General features: G+C 38.5%; 5 protein-coding genes across 9 annotated transcripts; 4 read left to right on the top strand and 1 right to left on the bottom strand.

Moving 5' to 3' along the window:
- The first annotated feature begins 546 nt into the window (after nt 1-546).
- LOC137720248 (D-xylose-proton symporter-like 2) lies at nt 547-4608 on the top strand. Its single transcript, XM_068459289.2, has 14 exons — nt 547-959; nt 1471-1568; nt 1673-1751; nt 1835-1894; nt 2036-2102; nt 2203-2327; nt 2438-2539; nt 2731-3099; nt 3184-3231; nt 3344-3406; nt 3556-3636; nt 3762-3860; nt 3948-4085; nt 4212-4608. The coding sequence occupies exons 1-14, from the start codon at nt 915-917 to the stop codon at nt 4341-4343; spliced, it is 1506 nt and encodes a 501-aa protein (XP_068315390.2). The 5' UTR covers nt 547-914; the 3' UTR covers nt 4344-4608.
- Nucleotides 4609-5434: 826 nt separating this feature from the next.
- LOC137720620 (uncharacterized) lies at nt 5435-6506 on the top strand. The gene is made up of 4 exons (XM_068459708.2): nt 5435-5658; nt 5828-5900; nt 6136-6225; nt 6337-6506. Exons 1-4 carry the CDS (start codon nt 5497-5499, stop codon nt 6411-6413), a joined length of 402 nt encoding a protein of 133 aa, XP_068315809.2. The 5' UTR covers nt 5435-5496; the 3' UTR covers nt 6414-6506.
- A 1156-nt stretch (nt 6507-7662) lies between these two features.
- Nucleotides 7663-11728, top strand: LOC137720710 (transcription factor-like protein DPB). 5 transcript variants are annotated; one of them, XM_068459815.2, is made up of 9 exons: nt 7663-8174; nt 8642-8721; nt 8906-8949; nt 9526-9588; nt 9684-9833; nt 9946-10014; nt 10198-10296; nt 10819-10889; nt 11140-11728. In XM_068459815.2, the coding sequence occupies exons 1-9, from the start codon at nt 7957-7959 to the stop codon at nt 11384-11386; spliced, it is 1041 nt and encodes a 346-aa protein (XP_068315916.1). In that variant the 5' UTR covers nt 7663-7956; the 3' UTR covers nt 11387-11728. The 5 variants fall into 5 exon arrangements, with proteins under 5 accessions (XP_068315916.1, XP_088546377.1, XP_068315917.1 ...); XM_088690251.1 differs by having other exon boundaries at nt 11200-11614; XM_068459816.2 differs by having other exon boundaries at nt 7672-8174; nt 9687-9833.
- Nucleotides 11729-12357: 629 nt separating this feature from the next.
- EMB976 (Tetratricopeptide repeat (TPR)-like superfamily protein) lies at nt 12358-17855 on the top strand. Its single transcript, XM_068460328.2, has 8 exons — nt 12358-13083; nt 13344-14736; nt 14851-15162; nt 15434-15538; nt 15623-15710; nt 15798-15919; nt 16290-16354; nt 16593-17855. The coding sequence occupies exons 1-8, from the start codon at nt 12499-12501 to the stop codon at nt 17148-17150; spliced, it is 3228 nt and encodes a 1075-aa protein (XP_068316429.1). The 5' UTR covers nt 12358-12498; the 3' UTR covers nt 17151-17855.
- Nucleotides 17843-19664, bottom strand: LOC137721229 (Tetratricopeptide repeat (TPR)-like superfamily protein). The gene has a single exon (XM_068460329.2). The coding sequence runs from the start codon at nt 19358-19360 to the stop codon at nt 17924-17926; it is 1437 nt and encodes a 478-aa protein (XP_068316430.2). The 5' UTR covers nt 19361-19664; the 3' UTR covers nt 17843-17923.
- Nucleotides 19665-21582: the final 1918 nt, after the last annotated feature.

Here is a 21582-nt window from a genome sequence, read left to right as displayed (position 1 = left end):
GTTATTATAATTCTAAAAGTTTCATTTTATACTATTCATAAGTGTATTTTTCTTTCTAAATATAGAAAGTTTAAAGTGTATAATAAGGAATTTGGAGTGTTAATAACAATTCCCTTTCAAAATCATGTGCCAAATTTTTATCCAAAAGACCAGATAAATAAACAGAAAAGGCCTTGTGCCAAATTTGTCATGGAAAATTACTAAAAGGCAAGAGAGTAAAGGTAAGCTAATTAATCACGACTTCTATTAACCGATAAACGCCGATTCGTTATCATGCGGTCAATTTTTGGTTATGTGCAAGTGGTCCTTTATCATAGAGGTCGAAAGATGTTTGGCCCTTGCATAACAATGTGGATTCAAACTTTATCGATGACTAATATAACGTCTAATATAACAAAATTTATTGTTTGACAAAAAAATAAAAAAAAACTTTTATGTTTAATTTTAAATAATAATATTTAAAATAATTTTTGATCATATAATGTACAAGTAACAGACTTTAAAGATAATCCTCACAAAAGAATCAGATAGAATTCTCATTCATAAAAACCCAAGTGGGATTTAAAAATTAAAAATAATTAGACGAAAGAAAGCCTTCGCAGCAAAGCAACCTCCTTCATCTGTTTCTGCTTGAGTCAGTTTTTGAGTCGCGAGTCACGACTCAGTTCTGCATGACCACTGCAACCGCATTTTGGACTCACCTAACTAACAGCATATTAACTGTTTTATTTACGACTTCTTCTTATCTCCCTTGCCAGTTTCGATAACCTTCTCTATCGATCTCCACGTGACCCTAAAAAACCAAACCAAAAAAAGCTCCTAAATTTCGTTTGGTATTCGTTCATACGCCGACAGCAACCTCCATTTAATTCAATTTCTGGGGAGCTCTTTGGTGTGGTGAGCTGCAGGCAGCAATGGCGTCCGATCCTGAGCAACCCGCGCTCTCTTCTCTCGCAAAGGTTTCATTTTTCTGCCCTCAATTTTGATTTTTTTGTACTTTCTAATTTCCTTCTCTCTTTGTGCTTATGGAACGTATTACGAATCGTTCAGCTGAATTAAAACAAATTTAAGAAGATTATTTGGATTTTATACTGTTTAATTCTGTTGGAAGAACAAAGCTTTAAGGCCCCATTTGATAAAACTGAAAATTTGTATAATTTGGTTTTGTGAGTTGGGGTTTTGGTACTTTTGGTATTGGTGTTTTATTAATGATTAGTTCAATTCGAGTTTGATGCCTGACAAAGTGTAGGAAAATGACAAGGATTTTGTCTTCTTCATCGTCACTAGTGTTCGATTCTACCTATGCAAATTCTTGGTTCCTTTTACATTTTAACATGTGTGTTCTGTTTGATTCCGCTGACAATTAAGAACATTAACATGTGTCGCTTGATAACAATACCGGCTTGAGTGTGATTGTTTGTTTTAGATATCTGCCCCGTTCAAAGTTGTTAGTTCATTGCCAATTTTCAGGTGGGCAAGTCTTCAGGTGAAATTGGCGACACACAGGAGCCACTTCTTAACGGGGTTCACAATTCTGAAAACTATTCTCTTATTGCCGCAATCCTACCGTGAGTATTTTTTCGGTTTTAGCTGTTTTATTCTTCTGTTTAGACTGAAAATTTTACAGATAATCACATTATTCTGGCTTTACACTGCTCCTTGATGATTTCAGATTTCTATTCCCAGCTCTCGGAGGACTACTATATGGCTATGATATTGGTGCAACATCATGTGCTACAATCTCCGTAGAGGTATACATGAGCTATTAATCATATAGTGCGTTCTTTGTACTTTATTTGTAACTGCTGATTCACTTAGAACATACTCAATGCAGTCGGCCACATTAAGCGGAGTATCATGGTACAACTTATCATCTGTGGAAATTGGTCTCATAGTAAGTTTATAACTAAACTTCCTTGCTGTCACTGAAAACTCTATGAGTGTTTTTTCTTTTTAGTTATGCCAGCTCCTTGTGCATCTTTCTTTGGCTTCAGAGAAGATTAATGTATCTAGTTGGTACCTGTTTCATTTGCAGACCAGTGGCTCATTATACGGGGCCTTGATTGGATCTTTGATGGCCTTTAACATTGCTGACTTCTTAGGTGAGGTTTCACCTTTTTTCTAATACATTCCAAGTTATACAAGTAAAACTGATGACGTCTTCCACTACTGATGAAGTTTGAATGGTTAATATGTCTGAAGGAAGAAGGAGGGAGTTGATTTTGGCTGCTTTATTGTATCTTCTTGGAGCTCTAGTTACAGCAGTAGCACCCAACTTGCCTGTTATGGTGATTGGACGCTTGGTATATGGTATAGGAATTGGACTGGTAATGAATAGAATGCTTTTTTTTTTCTTTTTTTTTTTTCAATGCAAAGCTATACTTAGCTCCTTCTATGAAACTGGAGATGTATAAATTTTCAATTTCTTCTCCTTTAGGCAATGCATGCAGCTCCAATGTATATTGCTGAGACAGCTCCAAGTGCTATACGGGGTCGCCTAATATCGCTCAAAGAGTTCTTCATTGTACTTGGGATGGTTGTAAGTTCTTCTACATTCCATCTGAGAGTCTATGAATTTTTTTTTTCTGCCGTGATATGCAATGAAGCCAACTAAAAGCTATTTTCAAGTTTGCTCCTCTTTTTTGTAGCTTATTCTTTAAAAGTTTATCTTACTATTTTTTTGTATATTCACGATGGCCAGCAAATCATAAGCACTTGAATTTTGTGCAGGCGGGTTATGGAATTGGTAGCCTTTTAGTCGACATAGTAGCTGGTTGGCGCTATATGTATGGCGTTAGTGCCCCTTTGGCAATAATTATGGGTATTGGAATGTGGTGGCTACCAGCATCACCTAGATGGATGCTTCTGCGTGCCATACAGGGGAGAGGAAATATGAATGAGTTAAAAGAGACTGCAATCAGTTGCTTGTGCCGGCTTAGGGGTAGAGCCATTGGTGATTCAGCTCCTGAACAAGTAGATGAGATGCTGGCTGAGCTTGCTTATGTTGGTGACGAGAAAGAAGCTACATTAGGGGAGATGTTTCATGGAAAATGCTTGAAGGCCCTTGTGATTGGTGCTGGATTAGTCTTGTTCCAACAGGTAGTTTCAGTTGGGAAAGGAATATGATATGATGTGATCTGTTGAAATCTTTGGCTTATACATAGCATCTCTATACTATGACAGATTACAGGGCAACCAAGTGTGCTGTACTATGCTGCATCGATTTTTCAGGTACCCTGCTAATTTAGATCTGGGGTACAGATTGGACATTGGTTGAAAAGATTATCCCTTACAAGGGTTTCGTAGGAAAATGTCTCTCACCATAACCCATATAATATAATAGAGTGCAGGATTCTCTGAAGCGTCTGATGCAACACGGGTCTCAATTTTACTTGGCGCTTTCAAGGTATTTCCAAATGACATGCCATGCTATTTATCCGGATGAGGTTTAAAAACTTTTCTGTTTTTTGCCTGCTGAAAAGTGTTCATCTATTTCTGTTGAAGAAGTCGACTCTCTAAACAGATATGTCTGACTCAATCTTTTTCTTGTTGTAGTTGATAATGACTGGAGCAGCTGTTCTTCTTGTTGATAGACTCGGGAGAAGACCTCTACTACTAGGAGGTGTTACGGGGATGGTAAGGCTTCTTTTGGGTTGATGTTTTCATTTTTATTCATTTTTTGTATATTGTAAGACTAGAACCAACTATCTTCCGAGTGTTTGAGTATCATGAGGAATTTATGTACTTTGTTCCTATGACAGGTCATCTCGTTATTCCTATTGGGATCGTATTACCTTTTCTTTGATAATGCACCGGTTGCAGCTGTAGTTGCTCTGCTGCTGTATGTTGGGTGTTATCAGGTGATCAGAAGTTGTATACCGTATATTTTGTTCTTTTTAGATACGTTTTTAGTTCTGTAGTGTAACCCATGGAAACTTATTGTGCAGATATCTTTTGGTCCCATTGGTTGGCTAATGATATCAGAAATATTCCCCTTACGGTTAAGGGGGCGAGGACTGAGTATAGCAGTGCTTGTGAATTTTGCTGCAAATGCGCTGGTGACATTTGCATTTTCTCCTCTAAAGGTACTTAAGATTACCAGCCGTGTTATTTCTTTTGGAATTTTGTTAATTAAATTGTCTTTGGGGATGTTCGTTCTTGTATCGTGTTGTGAGTGAGATAATTACAAATATTGACGTTGATTGAAACAGGCATTGCTGGGAGCTGGAATATTGTTTTATGTATTTGGAGCAATAGCAGTGGCATCTCTAGTTTTCATTTTCTTCATCGTCCCAGAGACCAAGGGGCTTACTCTTGAGGAAATTGAGGCCAAGTGCCTTTAGGCCATCTGAACTTCTGGACTTCTGGACTTCTGGACTCCTGGTGTTGCAAGTTGCAACCAAACATTAGTCATAAAAGTTGAGAAACCAAACTTCATCTATGTTATATATTATAGTTCACCTAAATAGCATGTTGTATAAATAATATTGTAACATATACTAGCATATGCCCCCACATTTTGCGTATGTCGACATTTTTTTATTTTGTTTTTAAAATGGGAAGTGTGTAATCATTTATAAAAAATGAGAGAATTAATGGTGTTGGAAATTTGTTGCCAATGAGGAAGATACCTACCATGCTTACATGGTTTTTTTTTTTTCTTTTTTTTTTGTTTTTATAAAGAGGAACAACTGATGGTAAGCCACGATTATCCACCCTTTTTGGGGGTCGGAAAGACTCATAGAGGCATTTCAACCTCTTCTTGGCTACAAGTCTGGCTTCCACACCAACAACGGATTTCCTACTTTGTTTACATGGCTTTGAGGATGAAGTAAAAAGAGCAAAATTCACGCTTCATGTAATTATTAAATTGTCTATAATTTTTATTTTTCTTCAATTTTAAAGAGACGGTTGTCACTTAGTACAGCGGTCAACGGTCTGGTGGTATTTCTTTTCACTTTAAAGTAAGAGGTCTTATATTCGAATCTTGTGGATGTCAAATTCGATACCAAATTAGGCTGCCCATTGTGTGGCTTTGCCGAATTCTCTCTCTCTTAGTGTAAAAAGATCGATGTACTCAAAAAAAAAAAAAAAAAAAAAAAAAAAAACCCAAAAGGGTTAGAATGGTATTTTAAGAGTTTTTTTTGTTGACAGAGCAATTCAACAGAAGTTTTCTCCTTTGCAAGTGGCATGCAGATCCATGTGTATCTATTTTTTATTTTTTTTTTTCAAGAAAAAAATTATTTAAAACTCTTTGAAGAAGTCTTGGGTGTGGTGTTAAGAAATTTTTGGGTGCCCTTAGCAGCAACCAAATTTGAAACTCGTGTGGGCCTTGGGGTCAGCCCAAAAACCTTTTTGTTGTATTGGACTGGGCTTACTGAGAAGATCCGATCCACATCAGCCGTCGTAGTTGTAACTCGTAAAACAACTTTGACAATGATTTCCTTTCAAGTTGAAGCAGTTGGCGGTGGCTAGGGTTCGTGAGAGAGAGGAGAGATGGCGAAGTTCAATGAGGTGCAGAAGAGGAGGAGAGCACAGAAAGCAGAGAAGAAGAGATCGGTTCACGGCGACCCAACCACCGGGAAGCTCCACAACAAGCCCCAACCGCTCTCCATCTCCGGCAAGCGCAAGCGCAAGCTCTTGAAAAAATGGCGCCGAGTACGCTTTCCTCTCATTACTAATTTTATATTCGTATTCGTTTTTGTTGCCCATTGATTACTCACTCCGTCAAAATCTAATTTTAATCACCGTATCTGCCATCTGTGTGTATTTGTTATTATAATTCGTTAATTTTTGTGTAAAAAAAAAAAAAAAAAAATTTGTTCAGGATCAGAACGAGGCTGTGAAAAAGGGACTTATAACCATGCAAGATGTCGAAATGGCTGCTGCCGATGCTGATGGTAACTCCTCCTCTCAATCTCTCCATTTATTCTTAATCTTTCGCCGACAACGTCTTACTTGATATTCGGATTCATGCGCGACTTTTGCTATTACATAATCAAGCTCCAAAATCATGATTAATTAACTCTTTAATCGTTGTATGCCAAATTAAACAACGCATTGTTAGTTAACTTGCTTCTGTCAAATTCAATGGAGTTTATACCAAGAAGCTGACATAAGGTCTTTTGTTTGTAGGAGTAGAAGAATCTAAAGACACCAAGACTTCTTCTTCAAAGTTTCCCATGAAGAAGAAGAGTCTCAAGATCAAACAACTAAAAGGCAAAGGTAAGTTTTACTTTGATATTCTCGCTTCTCATCCCTTCATACGTTGTTATGTTTGTTTTGCCGTTGTGATCTTCGCAAGTGCTCAATTTTTCTGGTTTTCTTAACGGACAGGTAAGAAGAAAGGAAAATCTTCTAAGGCGGCTGCTGCTGCCACCCCCGAAGCTTCAGTGGATGCAATGTTAGAGTAGCTTATGAGATAACTTGTCAACGCTCTACTCAACCCCATCCCATTGTAATGCTTTTTTTGTCTAATTGGAAATCGAATGAATTTTAGATCGAAACTTGCCACCTTGCTGCACTATCCATTTCAAGCGAAAAGTTATTGTTTACCAATTTGGAACGGATTTTGTTGCACGATCAAATTCTCTGTGTCGATGAAATTCAGGTCATTCGATACTCGTATACTCGGCTTCGATTCACTGTAAATTACGACAAAAGTAGACGAACCACCAAGCAAAGGAAAACAGGAGTACAAAAATGTCACTGAATCTTTGAAAAAAGACATCAAATTCTCCAACTATCGATTTCCTTCGCTGATCGAGAGCTAAACTAGACACTGAATGCCAGAGGAGAGTTACGAAGGGCAGGCATCGGCCATTGGAGCTGTTTATCTCTTAAACATTCCACAACTTAGAAGTATTCTGCTGTATGTATTCTGCAATGACCGGAGAGCTCTTCACCAATTCCCATATCTTGGCAGAATTCTTCAACCAGTCGCGTTCCGTCACCGGTGGACCATATACAAACTGTGGTTTCTATACAAACTTTGGTATAACTTTCGGGCTTACCTCCTGGGGATTCATCTTTATTCTTTGTTGGGATTACAAACAAAGGTGGATCATATATATACTTTGGTTTCTATTTCCATATACAAATTCATATAAATGTGCTAAAATCCATTATAGAGTTTATTAAAATTCTTTAAAATCTATCACTTATAAAGTTTATTAAATTATCTGAAATCCAAATTCATTACACCCTTAAAGCCCAGGATCCTCTCCGGATCCTTTTGGTGAGGATCCGCAAATTGTGTTCGTTCATCTTACTTCGTATGATCAATTTTTGTTAGATATTATTTGTATTTGATTTTAAATAAAAATATTTAAAATGATTTCTGACCGTACGATGTACGATGAATGAATATGATTTACAGATCCCCGAGATTCTCACAAAGAGGATCCGGATTCAAAGTCCAGAATGAATATACTGGGATTTTTAGAGAGCCTAAATTATTTTAAAATCTTGATTGAATACTCATCAACTTTTATAAACTCATTTAAATCATAGATACTCCTAACTGAATATACCCTAAAAAATAACAAAACTGCTATATTTACTATCATTAATCAAAGTGAGATCTATATATGTTGGTAAATCCTAACTTTACTAAAGAGATAATACAAATAAATAATAAATGTAACAGCACTTAAAAAAACCATATTTACTAAAAAACTTTAGTCGTGGCATTTGGTTTGGCGAGCTTTATTAGGGCTCTCTCTAGGACTGGCACGACTGATTGATTTCACCTTCTTCTTCTTCGTTATTTGAATCTTGAAGGAGGTTTGAAGAATCAAGATTCACGCAGACACCTATAAACTGCAAAGATCAGCTCGCCTAATTGATTTGAATTCAATTGGTTTCGTCCCGTAAATACAGATTAATACGGATTATTAATTAATTAATTCTCCGATTAATACCAGATTCCAGTGGTGTGGTGTGGTTGGAATTAGGATGGGGACAAGGTCCCAGCAGCAACCAGGACGAGAGAGAGTAGGGCAGGAAGACGACGACATGGCCGGGGGTCAGTCCGTGTCGATGAGCGGCAGCGTGGGCTCGCCCTCCAGCCGCAGTGAGCAGACCATGGCCACGCCCGCCGGCGACAACAGTTTTCTTCGATTGAACCATCCCGACGTTCACGGCGATGACGCTGGCTCCCAAGGCGCCGTTGGGTCAGTCACTTCCCTCCCTCCCTTCTCTTTCTGCTTCAGGTCTTATTAGGGCACAGAAACGAATTATTTTATTTATTTCTGTGTAATTATAAATATATTCATATGCTGCTCATTTTCTTGTTTGTCTAATTTTATTGGCTTGTATATAGTTTATTTGTTTACTACTTCGTTTTGTTTATCATTTGAGTCCTCTGAATCTCTGATTATATGCATGTCCACCGCATACATTCGTAGAATATGCAGCCACATTGTTTAGTTTCGGAATCCTGATTTCGGCTCTCTCATCATCGATTAGATTGAGATAACTAGCGCTCTACTTTAGGCTAAATATATGGGAATGAAGAGCCGAAATCAGGACGCTGAGTTGTGGACATGTTTGTAAAACATTTGTTTGACAATTGACATTGATTCATTTACGGCACTTGTTAAATTTTTTAGTTGCCCTAAATGATTATTGCTTTGAACAGTAGCAAGAAGAAGAAGCGAGGGCAACGGGCCGTGGCAGGTGATAAGAATGGAAGAGGACTACGCCAATTCAGCATGAAAGGTGCTTCATTGATCGCTATCTTGTCTTATCTTATTTTCTCTTTACATCCTGTTTTGCCTTCCAAAAAGGTGGTTGAATTTAGCTGGCTATGAATTGCATTTAAGGGATGGACGTTGTTGTTATTTTCATCCATGCTTATACTTCTTCTCCCCTGATTTTCTGATTCTGTGTTGCTTGTGTCCAGTGTGTGAGAAAGTGGAGAGCAAGGGAAGAACCACTTATAATGAGGTTAGATGGTTTCAGTTTGACTGTTTGTGCATTTTGTTCTTTTTCCTTTTTGCCCTATTAGTGCTCACTCCTGGTCCTGTCCTATATATCGAATGGATTAAGTATTATATCAGGGAGCATTTCTTTCCCTGCAGTACTTGTTTGCGTGTTTAAACTGGTAGGGTTCATGCATATCTTGATCTAATAGGTTATTCTAGCATCCATCAAATCAAGGATTGATAATTAAAAAATTTGGATTTTTTTCATCAAACAACCATTTGACATGTGTGGCTGCCTGTTTGGTGCTCAAGAAAGTTAATTCGCAGGCTAGTGACTCTAGTGTTTCTCCTCTAACTACTGAGGTGTTCCTTACTCCTTAGTCCTTAGTCATAGTGAGTGAATGACCTTGTTGTTACAGAGGGTGGTATAATCTCAGAGGTCAATTAAATATCAACATCATCTGAAGCCATTAGGCAATGTTGTTATCATTAATAGAGGGGTGCAATGTGATTTAAAATTGACATAACAGATAATAGAGTTTTCTCAAGATCCGCATGTAAATAAGTTCTGCTCCTAAGAGTTTGAAGTGCATTCCAGGTTGCAGATGAACTTGTAGCGGAGTTTGCTGACCCTAGTAATGCTGTTACATCCCCTGATCAGGTTTGATAACTAAGCTGATACATCTGCAGTTGTCTGGGAAGAAAAGGGGAATGAATTTGCTGACTTTTTCCTTTCTTGGGTTCAAATTTATTTAGCAGCAACAAGATGATGAGAAGAACATCAGGCGAAGGGTATATGATGCCCTGAATGTTCTTATGGCAATGGATATTATATCTAAAGATAAAAAAGAAATACAATGGAAGGGTTTACCTCGTACAAGCCTGAATGATATTGAAGAACTGAAGGTCTGATTGCAGTCTATATTTGGTCTCTTGTATATTAAGTGGTTTATTGTCTTTTGACCGTTGTAGACCAAGTTTGAGATTATAAAACTACTTATACCTGTATTAAATGTAGACCGAGCGCATGGGATTGAGGAATAGGATCGAAAAGAAAGCTGCATATCTGCAAGAGCTGGAGGAACAAGTAATGAATAGCTATTGTCTATTATTTCATGCTTCATGACTTTGGCTCAGTTGAGGTTTTTGTATGTGCTTGATTTGACGACTATAATTACTAATGTTCTGTGAAAACATGTCTGAATGATAGGATGCGCTGAACCATGTAGATCAGTGTCTGCACACACTTACTTCTTATCTCTTTTATCAGTACGTAGGTCTTCAAAATCTGATACAACGGAATGAGGAATTATACCACACTGGAGATGCGCCCAGTGGAGGCGTGGCTTTACCTTTCATTCTTGTGCAGGCAAGTTTTCTTCTCAAGGTTTCCCTTGTTTCATGACTACATATTTTGAGCGATAGTTTAGAAAGTAGTGCTTTTTTGAGGTATGGTGCACGAAAACAAAATGGTTTGTATTTGATGGGTTGGTATGATTTGGTTGGTTGGTTTGGGATATGTGACACGTAACCTTCTGCTTGATACAAGATATACCATATTTTATACCAACTATAACTCTTCAATCCCGTTCTAAATAAGAACAAGCACATGATTAGCTTTACTTGACTAATTTGCTGTCAGAATCCTTTTTTGCAAGTTTGTTGTTATCTAATTCTTGATTACTTCTGTTGTCACACTAATAATTTGGTCACTGATTGTACCCTTCTTTTCCTAGATGCTTTAGCAGGTGTATTAGTATTTTTCTTTTAACTTTTACCTGGAGAGATCAGAAGTGCCTTATATTATCGTTTGGCGTTTGAGTTTTACCTATAGTCTGAGTTGCTTTATCATGCCTTGTACTTATTATTTATCTATTTCTTTTATCCCTAGACTCGCCCTCATGCAACTGTTGAGGTGGAAATATCAGAAGATATGCAGCTGGTGCATTTTGACTTCAATAGGTAACTTTCATTCTTATATTGTTGCAAACAGAGCGACGTGATAGTTGGTAGTAACATGTATACATGATTGTCCGCTGAGGACACAAGTAGAGATAGTTGACGCAAGTAGTATGGCACTTGAGCCCGAAGCGCTGTTAATGGGTCAACTCTGTCTCTGTGTAATAGCTCAAGAAAAAGTTTTTTCAATCGTTAAAGTTTTGCAGTCATCATTTTTTTAATGTTTTGATTGTATATCGTCTTGTTTTTGCAGCACCCCATTTGAGCTCCATGATGATAATTATGTTTTGAAGGCAATGAATTTTTGTAATAGGCAGCAGAGTGATGATGCGACACAAAATTTGACGGTAGATGGAGGCGAAGGTTGTAGCATGTCAGGCATGTATCAGCCACAGATCCCTCTTGCTTCAATGAACACACCAGTTAGAGCACCGCCCATGTCACCGCCCCGTCCCGGAATACTGAAATCACGTGTCAAGCATGAGCACCATGGACAATAGTGTAAGCATATGTGTATATTGTGGAGAGTAGTTTGCCGGAAGTGAATAGGTCATCCCGCACCCTCATGATTGTCGTCGGTAGATATTGCCATAAGTTGGATGTAGTTTAGGTTACAAAGAAGCAGATGAGTCTTGGTTGGTTTGATATACTCGGGAGGATGTTGGCCGTGGCAAATGATTTGCATGTCCAATATGTGCTATTGTAATTGTTATCCCATTCTTTTGCTAGTTTTACTGTTTTTAGGCCTCCGTTCCGTCGTAGTAGAATTCAAAGTGGACTGTTTACGTAGTCTGAAGAGAATTGTTCACCTACAAGAATAGAATGATAGGATTAATTCGACAGTTTCTTCTGTACGGCGTCTTACATTTTCGCAAGTTATTGTTCATCGTCTGTCTTTCAGCGTTCGAATGCTTGGTTTCATTCATGATATGGTGGTGTCCAGATAATATGTGCGACATGAACGTTCTGTGTCACACGCCTCTACTTACATGGGATGGGATGTGCGAAGTCATGAATCGTGAACCTCAAGGGCATCAGATAATGAATCAGGAAAATTCGAAATATCGTGAGAGAGAGAGAGAGAGAATGAATTGGGAAAATTAACGCACGCACATTTGAAATCAGAAATAAATATAATTTCATTTCACTTCCGAGTAAGTTACTAGGTTGAATTTCAATCCAACTTTGATTAATTGTAGTTTTGAGCCAATTCTATTATAGTTTTAACAATTAAGTGCATGACAGTCGGACTTTTAATTCAAAAACCAAAACTCTAACAGCAACTAGTGTATTTCTCTTCACTCGTAAGTGAGAAATCTTATGTTAGAATCTCGTGAATGTTGAATTCAATACTAAATTAGATTACCTATTATGTGTCATAACCGAACTTCCTCCTTCATCTAGTATAAAATATATCGTTGTACTTAAAAAAAAAAAAAAAAAAAAAAATCTTCAAGATTGGTCTTAATTTAGGACGAATGGTCCAATTTCATTTTTTTAATGAATTAACTGATATTACCATTGTTATCCTCTCTACTCGACCCTCTAGTGTCTGTAGAGTAGAGTCGCGGCGGTGGTTTTTGTGGTGGCGTCTTTTCCCGCGGAAAAGGAAATGGAGTCGCTGACAACGTACTCCTCTTCCTTGTTGTGCACCTGTCCACTGCTGTCCTCCCATTGTTCCCAATCCAACACCACCGCCTTCAAAATTCCCTCGACCTCCACGAAACCTAAAACCACCTTCACCAACATCGTAGTACAGTCCTCGGTGAGCCCGGACCCCTGGTCTCTCAGCGACGGCAACAACCCCGACCGCCCCAAACCCAGGTCCAAGAACCCCAAAAAGCCCCTCTCCGACGACAACGCCCGCCGCATCATCAAGGCCAAGGCCAACTACCTCAGCGCCCTCCGCCGGAACCAGGGACCACAGGCCCAAACCCCCAAGTGGATTAAGCGGACCCCCGAGCAGATGGTCAGCTACTTGCACGACGACAGGAACGGCCACCTCTACGGCCGCCATGTCGTCGCCGCCATTAAGCACGTCAGAGCGCTGTCCGAGAAGTCCGAGGGGAAGTACGACATGCGCGCCGTCATGGCCTCCTTCGTCGGGAAGCTCAGCTTCAGAGAAATGTGTGTGGTGCTCAAGGAGCAGAAGAGCTGGAGGCAAGTCAGGGACTTGTTCTCTTGGATGAAATTGCAGGTAATTTCCTGCCTTTTTCTCAGCCATTTCCATTTCATTTAATTCAGCTGCCACTATGTTTTTCGTTTTTTCAATTTTTCAATTTCATTTGTTTTTTTAACTCCGAAAAGGAAAAGAAAATACTGTGCTTTTCTTGGTAAATACTCTTAAGACTCTGAAATTTCGTCGTGTTTTTCATGTGGGTTTTTGTTTTGTGGTGGGATTAGTAGTACATTTCTGTGTGTGTATGTGTAATGATACACAACCTTGTGCTTCAACAGTTAAGCTACCGCCCAAGTGTTATTGTCTACACATTAGTATTGCGGGCATATGGCCAAGTCGGGAAGATCAAGCTGGCTGAGCAAACCTTCTTGGAGATGCTCGAATCTGGGTGTGAACCGGATGAAGTTGCTTGCGGTACCATGCTCTGTACATACGCCAGATGGGGGCGTCACAAGGCTATGCTGGCGTTTTATTCAGCCGTGCAAGAAAGGGGGATTCTACTTTCTGTTGCTGTTTATAATTTTATGTTGTCCTCCTTGCAGAAGAAATCACTCCACGGAATGGTCATAGAAATGTGGAGGCAGATGGTGGACATTGAAGTGGTACCTAATAAATTTACTTATACGGTAGTAATTGGCTCCCTCGTCAAAGAAGGCCTCCACGAGGAGGCTCTTAAGAATTTCATTGAGTTGAAGAATGCTGGAATCGTTCCTGAGGAGGCAACTTATAGTTTGCTCATCAGTTTAAGCACCAAACATGGCAAATTCGATGAAGCTCTTAGACTATATGAAGACATGAGGTCTCTAGGAATAGTTCCGAGCAACTACACTTGTGCTTCACTTCTGACGTTGTATTACAAGAAGGAGGATTACTCCAAAGCCCTTTCTCTCTTTTCAGAAATGGAAAGGAAGAAAATTGCGGCGGATGAAGTGATCTATGGTTTGCTCATTAGAATATATGGAAAACTTGGTCTTTACGAGGATGCTCAGAAAGCTTTTGAAGAGATGGAGCAGCTGGGTTTACTTGGTGACCAGAAAACATATTTGGCAATGACACAAGTCCATCTCAATTCAGGGAATTGCGACAAAGCTTTAGAAGTTATGGAACTAATGAAGTCTAGAAAAAACATTTGGCTCTCAAGATTTGCTTATATTGTCTTACTGCAGTGTTATGTTATGAAGGAGGATCTGAGTTCTGCTGAAGTAACATTTCAGGCTCTATCCAAGACTGGACTCCCTGATGCAGGCTCTTGTAATGATATGCTCAATTTGTATATAAAACTGGACTTATTGGAAAAGGCTAAGGATTTTATTACTCAGATAAGAAGAGACCGAGTAGATTTTGACGAGGAGCTTTGCAGGACAGTTGTGAGAGTATATTGCAAGGAGGGAATGCTTAGAGATGCTGAACGGTTTGTAGAAGAACTGGGTACAAGCGGATTATGCCAGGATAGTAGATTCGTCCAAACAATTTCTAGTATTATGTGTGAACACAAGGAAGGCAAATTTGTGACTTTTGACCAGCCTGACACTGTGGCCCTGGGGCTGGTGCTCGGTCTCTATCTGACAGATGGCGATATCAGTAAGACAGAAAAAGTTCTAGCATCATTGCCTGTGACTTCTGTTGGCTTATCAATAGCTAGTCAGCTCATTAAGAACATTATTAGAGAAGGCAAGCAACTTCAATCTTACCAATTTTTTCAGTAAAACATTACACTTATGATGCAAGTCACCTCTGAGTAAGTTTTTATGCCTCTAAAGAAGTTTGACATCAATTTCCATGCAGGTGATGCATTTAAAGCAGAAACTCATATCGATCAATTGGCCAAGCTTGGCTGCAGGGTGGATGATGCCACAGTTGCTTCTTTGATTAGTTTATATGGAAAGAAACGCAAGCTGACAAAGGCCCTGGAAATATTTACAGCATTTGCAGATTCTCCTTCAGCAAAAAAATTACTATGTAACTCAATGCTTGATGCATATGCCAAGTGTGGTAAACCACAGGAGGTATACGCACTTTACAGACAACTTACAGAGGAAGGACATGATCTGGATGCTGTTGCCATCAGCATAGTTGTCAATGCTTTGACTAACAGTGGTACGAATTTGGAAGGCTTTGTTAGCCTAGCAAAAGATTATAGATTATCAGATGATAGAGCAACCGAGTTTATACATCATTTATCATTTCGACCATCTTATAAGAAATAGCATAAATAGGCTTTTCAGCTTCCCTAATATCATTGTGTTATTCAGAATCGAATATGACACCACATCGTAGCTGCATAAAACCATCATGCCCATCATTGCTGTTAATTTACTACATAACTTTTCCTTGCACCAATTTTAATCATAATAAAACTCATCTCCAGGGAAACATAGAGAAGCAGAGAATGTCATCCGGGAAAGCCTTGAGCACCACTTGGAGCTTGATACTGTGGCATACAATACTTTTATTAAGGCTATGCTGGAAGCAGGTTGATATGGGCTGCTTCAGTTATTCAGTAAAAATGCTTGAGTAGAAGAAAGCTTGCATTAACTTGGTAATTTTCATGATGCAGGTAGGTTGCATTTTGCATCCAGTATCTATGAGCGCATGCTTTCTGAGGGGGTTGCTCCATCACTTCGGACATATAGCACCATGATCAGGTAATAGCTTTGTATACTTTTTTCTGTTGTGCGATTAGTAAAAATGATATATTGAAAGCTGCTCATATTGGCGAACTATGGGTGCAGTGTTTACGGTCGAGGTCGAAAGCTGGAAAAGGCTGTAGAGATGCTCACTACGGCTCGCAACTCGGGTTTGTCTTTGGATGAGAAGGCATATATGAATCTGGTTAGCTACTATGGGAAAGCTGGTATTATTCTAAATCCCCCTCCATGTAAACAATTCTAGATATTGTCACAAAAATTTGAATGGTGTTCCACAGTATTTCTATTGGCTTAGTTCATGGTAACAAAGACCTTCCATGAATTTATGAAGCATTTCACTTATAAGTGGGCACTCTTGACAGTTTATATAATTCATTGGTGCTAAGTAAGATGGAATATTATATAATCCTAAATGCCGTTTTCACCAGTCAATGGAATTAACCTTTTATAACTATACATAGCAGGTAAGTTCCCATTCCTTTTTCTAGTGAATATCTCGTAGACTCTTCAGCTATCAAATTTCTTTGTTGTCTGTAAATTGTAATTCTTCATAGCTTCAATGTGTTTGTTTTGTAGGAAAAAGGCATGAAGCATCCATGCTATTCAGCAAAATGCGGGAAGAAGGGATACAACCTGGGATGGTATGCAGAATTGAGATTATTTAAAACTTAAAAAGGGATAAATAAAGATTTATTTTGACTAATTAGTAATTACTCATTAATAAATCAAGAGGGTACATCTTGGTGCAACAGGATGGCTTATCCCAAGCAACCTGGTGGTTGAAAAATATTACATTTCTTATGAATTGACGTTCACGATTATTTGGAAGTGTAAAGCTGCTATCTGAGTGTAATGTCTTGTCTTTTACGTGAAAATCAGGTCAGTTATAATATAATGATCAATGTATATGCTGCTGGGGGCCTTTATCAAGAAGCAGAGGAATTATTCAAAGCCATGCAGCAAGATGGTTGCTTACCCGACTCCTTTACCTACCTGTCCCTAATTCGAGCTTACACAGAGAGTCTGAAATACTCAGAAGCAGAGGAAACCATTAACTCTATGCATGAAAACGGTGTCCATCCCTCCTGTGCGCATTTTAACCTTTTACTCTCCGCTTTTGCCAAAATGGGTTTGATAGGTGAAGCAGAAAGAATTTATGGAGAACTACATGGAGCTGGTTTGAACCCTGACGTGGCATGTTATCAGACTATGCTGAGAGGTTACATGGACTATGGACATTTAGAAGAAGGGATCAAGCTTTTTGAACAGATCAGTAAGTCTGGAGAGGCAGACAGGTTTATTTTGAGCGCAGCAGTGCATTGTTATAAATCTGTGGGAAAGGAACTTGAAGCTGAAAATGTTTTGCATTCCATGAGTAATTTGGGTATTTCATTTCTAGAGAACCTAGAAGTTGGATCCAAGCTAAAGGCCTCGTAAATATTCCAGAACTGATTTAGTTTTGGGATGCTATGCGGCAGATGATAAATCAGAGGGATAGAACGATCCTAAGTAATTGTATGCTTATTTATGCATAGCTCAGGTGTACCAAGAATCGAATTTGGGAGAAAAGCAAAATACATTTCTTCTAGACCAGTGGCGAACAAACATTAAGAGGTTGCATGGTAGCAGCAACCAGATGTTGGGTTGAGACTCGTTTTCCCAGTCCTTTGCTCGAGTGTGGGAAATAGCTTGTCAGTTGTTTACGACTTGAAATTAGTGACTGAAGAAATCTGTTGACATGAAACGCTTATGCTCAACGGTTAAGAAGTGGACAATAACGCTGGAAGGGCCATAGTCCGTCATATGGAAACTGTTTCAGCTGGCATGAGTCGTGGTCAATGGATACGGAAGTCAAATATTAACTCGGTATCCTTCGTATCTATAAGGAGGTAGCTGTTAGCTTTCTGGAAATAGTCAAGACCAAGAAGAATAGATCACAGCCTTGATATTTCTTCCGCACCAACATTACAGCTTGATTGCGTAGATTGTACAAAAGTTCGTGTTCATTAGAGCATAAAAGTTCATAGAATTGTTGAAGATATTGTAGCAGCTATGTCAATTAGGACATTTGATTTGTACAGAATTTCTTTCTTTGGATGTCAGAATAAAACATGCATAAAAAAATTGCATTTACCACAGAAATAATGTCAACTGTTTTATTAGCTCATTCTTGTTAAATTCCAGGCACATTTGTGATACATGAATGTCGCTCAATCTGCACTTGTTGACATGCTATAACCGGGAACCTTGGCGAGTTTTCTCCGATGCATAATCAATCGTACCCGCTCGACCTCTTTCCATAAACCTCTACTGGCATATATATTAGACAAAACTACGTATGCCCCATCATTCCAAGGCTCTAATTCTTGCAAATGCTCAGCCACCCACTCCCCCATCTTCACATTCCCATGTTTCTCACAGGCACCCATCAGGCACCCCCAGACAACCGAGTTTGCCTTCACTGGCATCTCCTCCTCAACCATCTTTCTCGCTTCCTCAAGCAATCCCACTCTGCCAAGAAGATCCACCATGCATCCGTAATGTTGCAAGTGGGACTTTATCCCATATGTATTTTTCATCATGTCGAAGTAAAATCTTCCGTCTCGCACATTCCCGCCATGAACACATGCACTGAGTACCCCAACAAAGGTCACATGATTTGGTCTCACTCCTGCCTCTCTCATGCACCGAAAGCATTCAAGCGCTTCATTCACATGCCCGTGCATTGCATAACCCACGATCATAGACGTCCATGATGAAACATTCGGTTGCTCCATCCTTGAAAACACCCTGTAAGCCAAGTCCATTCTCCCGCATTTCCCATACATGTCTATAAGCGAATTCAACATCATCAAGGAGGTATTCAATTTCAATTTATCGACGTTTTTTGCTGCTTGGTAAACGCATTTATGTAACTGAAAAGCCAAGCCTAAGTCACTCAAAATTCCGCAAGAAGAAGTGACACTCACCATGGTCACATCATCAGGCAAGAATCCACACTTCCTGAGCTGGATGAAGGTGTCGATGGCCTCCTTGGCACGGCCGCCTTGGGAAAGGCCTCCGATGATGGCATTCCAAGAACCCAACTTTCTGTCAGGGTTTTGGTCGAACAGGTTGCGTGCATTTTCAAATTCTCCTGCCTTGGAATATAAATTTATAAACCCACTCTCGCAGAACTCGTTGGTGTCGAGGCCGAGCCTGATGGCAAGGGAATGAAGCTGCCTGCCGATATGGACAGCAAATAGCTCACAGAGGGCTTTTAGAACAATGGGGAGGGTGTAGCAATCAGGCAAAACGCCGGCACGAGACATGGCAACGTAGACAAAGAGAGCCTTGGTGGGAGCATCTCGTCGAGCGTAGGATCGTATAATATTGTTCCAGTGAAATGGGGCCGGGTAGAAGCGTAGCATGTGGGTTCTGATAACATGTGCGTAAATTTGATTCAGTTCTCGTAAGGTGGTGCAATTTGACAACTGGGTTGCTGTTACTTTTGCTGGGTCGTCCTGGCTGCTATACAAATTTACAGAGGGCGTTGCAGTGGAGAAGAAGATGAGGAGGAAGGTCTTTTGGTTGAGAAGATGGTTTGAAATGGAAAGGGTGTTGTTCTTGCTGGGTCTTTGAAAAATGCTGCAACTCCTCCTAATCATCTCAAACAACAAAACAACAACGTTGTAATGAGCATGTGCCACTCTTTACTAAGCCATTAAAGGCAAGGGCCTCACCAGCATAATATTTTTTTTTTTTGTTGGGAATTTAATGGCTGGATTGAATCAAAACAAAATCGAAACTGCTATAACTTGTAGGAACGACAATCGAACACACTGTCGTAATCAATTGACATAATGACATGCAAGAATAAAGATCAAAGGCGTTGACCATTCAAAAGAGGGAGTTAGGCTCTCATGTCTATAGTCATTAATATATAAATGAGAGATTGTAGTTAGAAACGGTGTCATTAACCATCACGGTTTCTTGGCGATGCATATTTATACAAAAATCATAAACTTTATTTGCTTTCATCTTCACCTCAACTTGAGGTTTTCAAAACTCATATAAGACTTTTTGTTGATATTCTTGTAGATAGAGCCCCGTTTTGGCAATGTTTAGGGCTCACTTCAATTTTTGTTCATTTATGTTTTCGACTTAAATATTCTTTTTAAAATACATTTGTGGCTCAATAAATGGTAAAATCGTTTTCGCCACTCAGTACTACGGTCTGGTGGTATTCCTCTTCACTTGGAAGTGAGAGGTCTTAGGTTCGAATCTCGTTGATGGCGAATTCGATACCAAATTAGGCTGCCCATTGTGTGGTTAGCCGAACTCCCCCCCTTAGTGTAAAAATGTTGATGTACTAAAAAAAATGGTAAAATCGCTTTTAGTTGCCTCATAATGTTACTCTTAATCTTGACGGAAAATATTAGGCAAATTATTTTTAAAAAAAAATTCATTTTTCTCAAAAAAAAAAAAACGTAGGCTAAGCATCATTGTTTCTAGGCAATTTTATAAATTTGTACAAAAATCATTGCAAAATTTATTTACTTTCACCTTCACCGCAACGTGAGGTTTTCAAAATTCATGTAAGACTTTTTATTAATATTTTTGTAGATGGGGGTCCCATTTTGGCTATATTTGGATCACACTACTATTTTTGTCTATTTATTTTTAGCTTCGGCATAAATATTCTATTGTATTTTTCCCTTATTTTTTTACTCCTATTTATTTTGTCTATTTTATTTTTAATTTTGCCTCACCGTGAAATTTTGAAAATTAAGGTAAGACTTTCCGTTAAGATTCTTGAGGGTGGAACCCCATTTGACAATGTTTTGGTTCTCACTATTGTATTTTTCACTTATTTTTTTAGTTTTCGGCTTAAATATTCTACTAAATTTACATTTGTTCCTCAATAAATCATAAAACTTCTTACAAATTCTAATAAGTATACATTTGTTGCTCAATAAATCATAAAACCCTTTCCTAACACCTTATAAAGTTCTCCTTAATGCTCCCATAAAATATTTTGCGAAAATAAAAAATTTGCATTTTTCCCAAAAAAACATGGATGTTAAGGTTTTCAGTCAGTTTTGCAAATTCAACATAAATCACTGTTCAATCTATTTATTTTCACCTTGGCCTCACTTTGAATTTTTTTAAAATTAAGGTGAGACTTTCCGTTGAGATTCTTGAGTGTAGAACCCCAATTGACAATGTTCTGAGCCTCACTACTATATTTTTTACTTATGTTTTTAGTTTTTGGCTTAAATGTTCTACTAAATATACATTTTTTGCTCAATAAATTGTAAATCTGCTTCTAAATACTCTATAAAGTTTTCCTTAATGCTCGTAAAAAATATATCGCAAAAATAAAAAATTTCATTTTTGATAAAAAAAAAAAAACGTAGGTTAACACTTACGATTTTTGGTCAGCTTTGCAAATTTGTACATAAATCATTGTTCAGTCTATTTATTTTCACCTTCGCCTCACCCTAAAATTTTGAAAAATTAAGGTAAGATTTTCCATTGAGATTCTTGAGGGTGGAACCCCATTTGACTATGTTTTGGTCCTCGCTATTGTATTTTTCACTTATTTTTTTAGTTTTCAGCTTAAATATTCTACTAGGTGTACATTTGTTGCTAAATAAATCATAAAAATGCTTCCAAACACCTTATAAAGTTCTCCTTAATGCTCACGGAAAATATTTCGCGAAAATAAAAATTTTGTATTTTCACAAAAAAACATGGGTTAACATTCACGCTTTTCAATCGGTTTTGCAAATTCGTATATAAATCACCGTTCAATATATTTATTTTCATCTTTGCCTCACTATGAAGTTTTGAAAATCAAGGTGAGACTTTTCGTTGAGATTCTTGA

Source organism: Pyrus communis, chromosome 1, assembly GCF_041283825.1.
Source record: "Pyrus communis isolate YQ-2024b chromosome 1, ASM4128382v1, whole genome shotgun sequence".
Classification (NCBI taxonomy): Eukaryota; Viridiplantae; Streptophyta; class Magnoliopsida; order Rosales; family Rosaceae; genus Pyrus; species Pyrus communis.
Note: the sequence above shows the minus strand (reverse complement) of the source record. Positions and strands in the feature narration are given on the sequence as shown.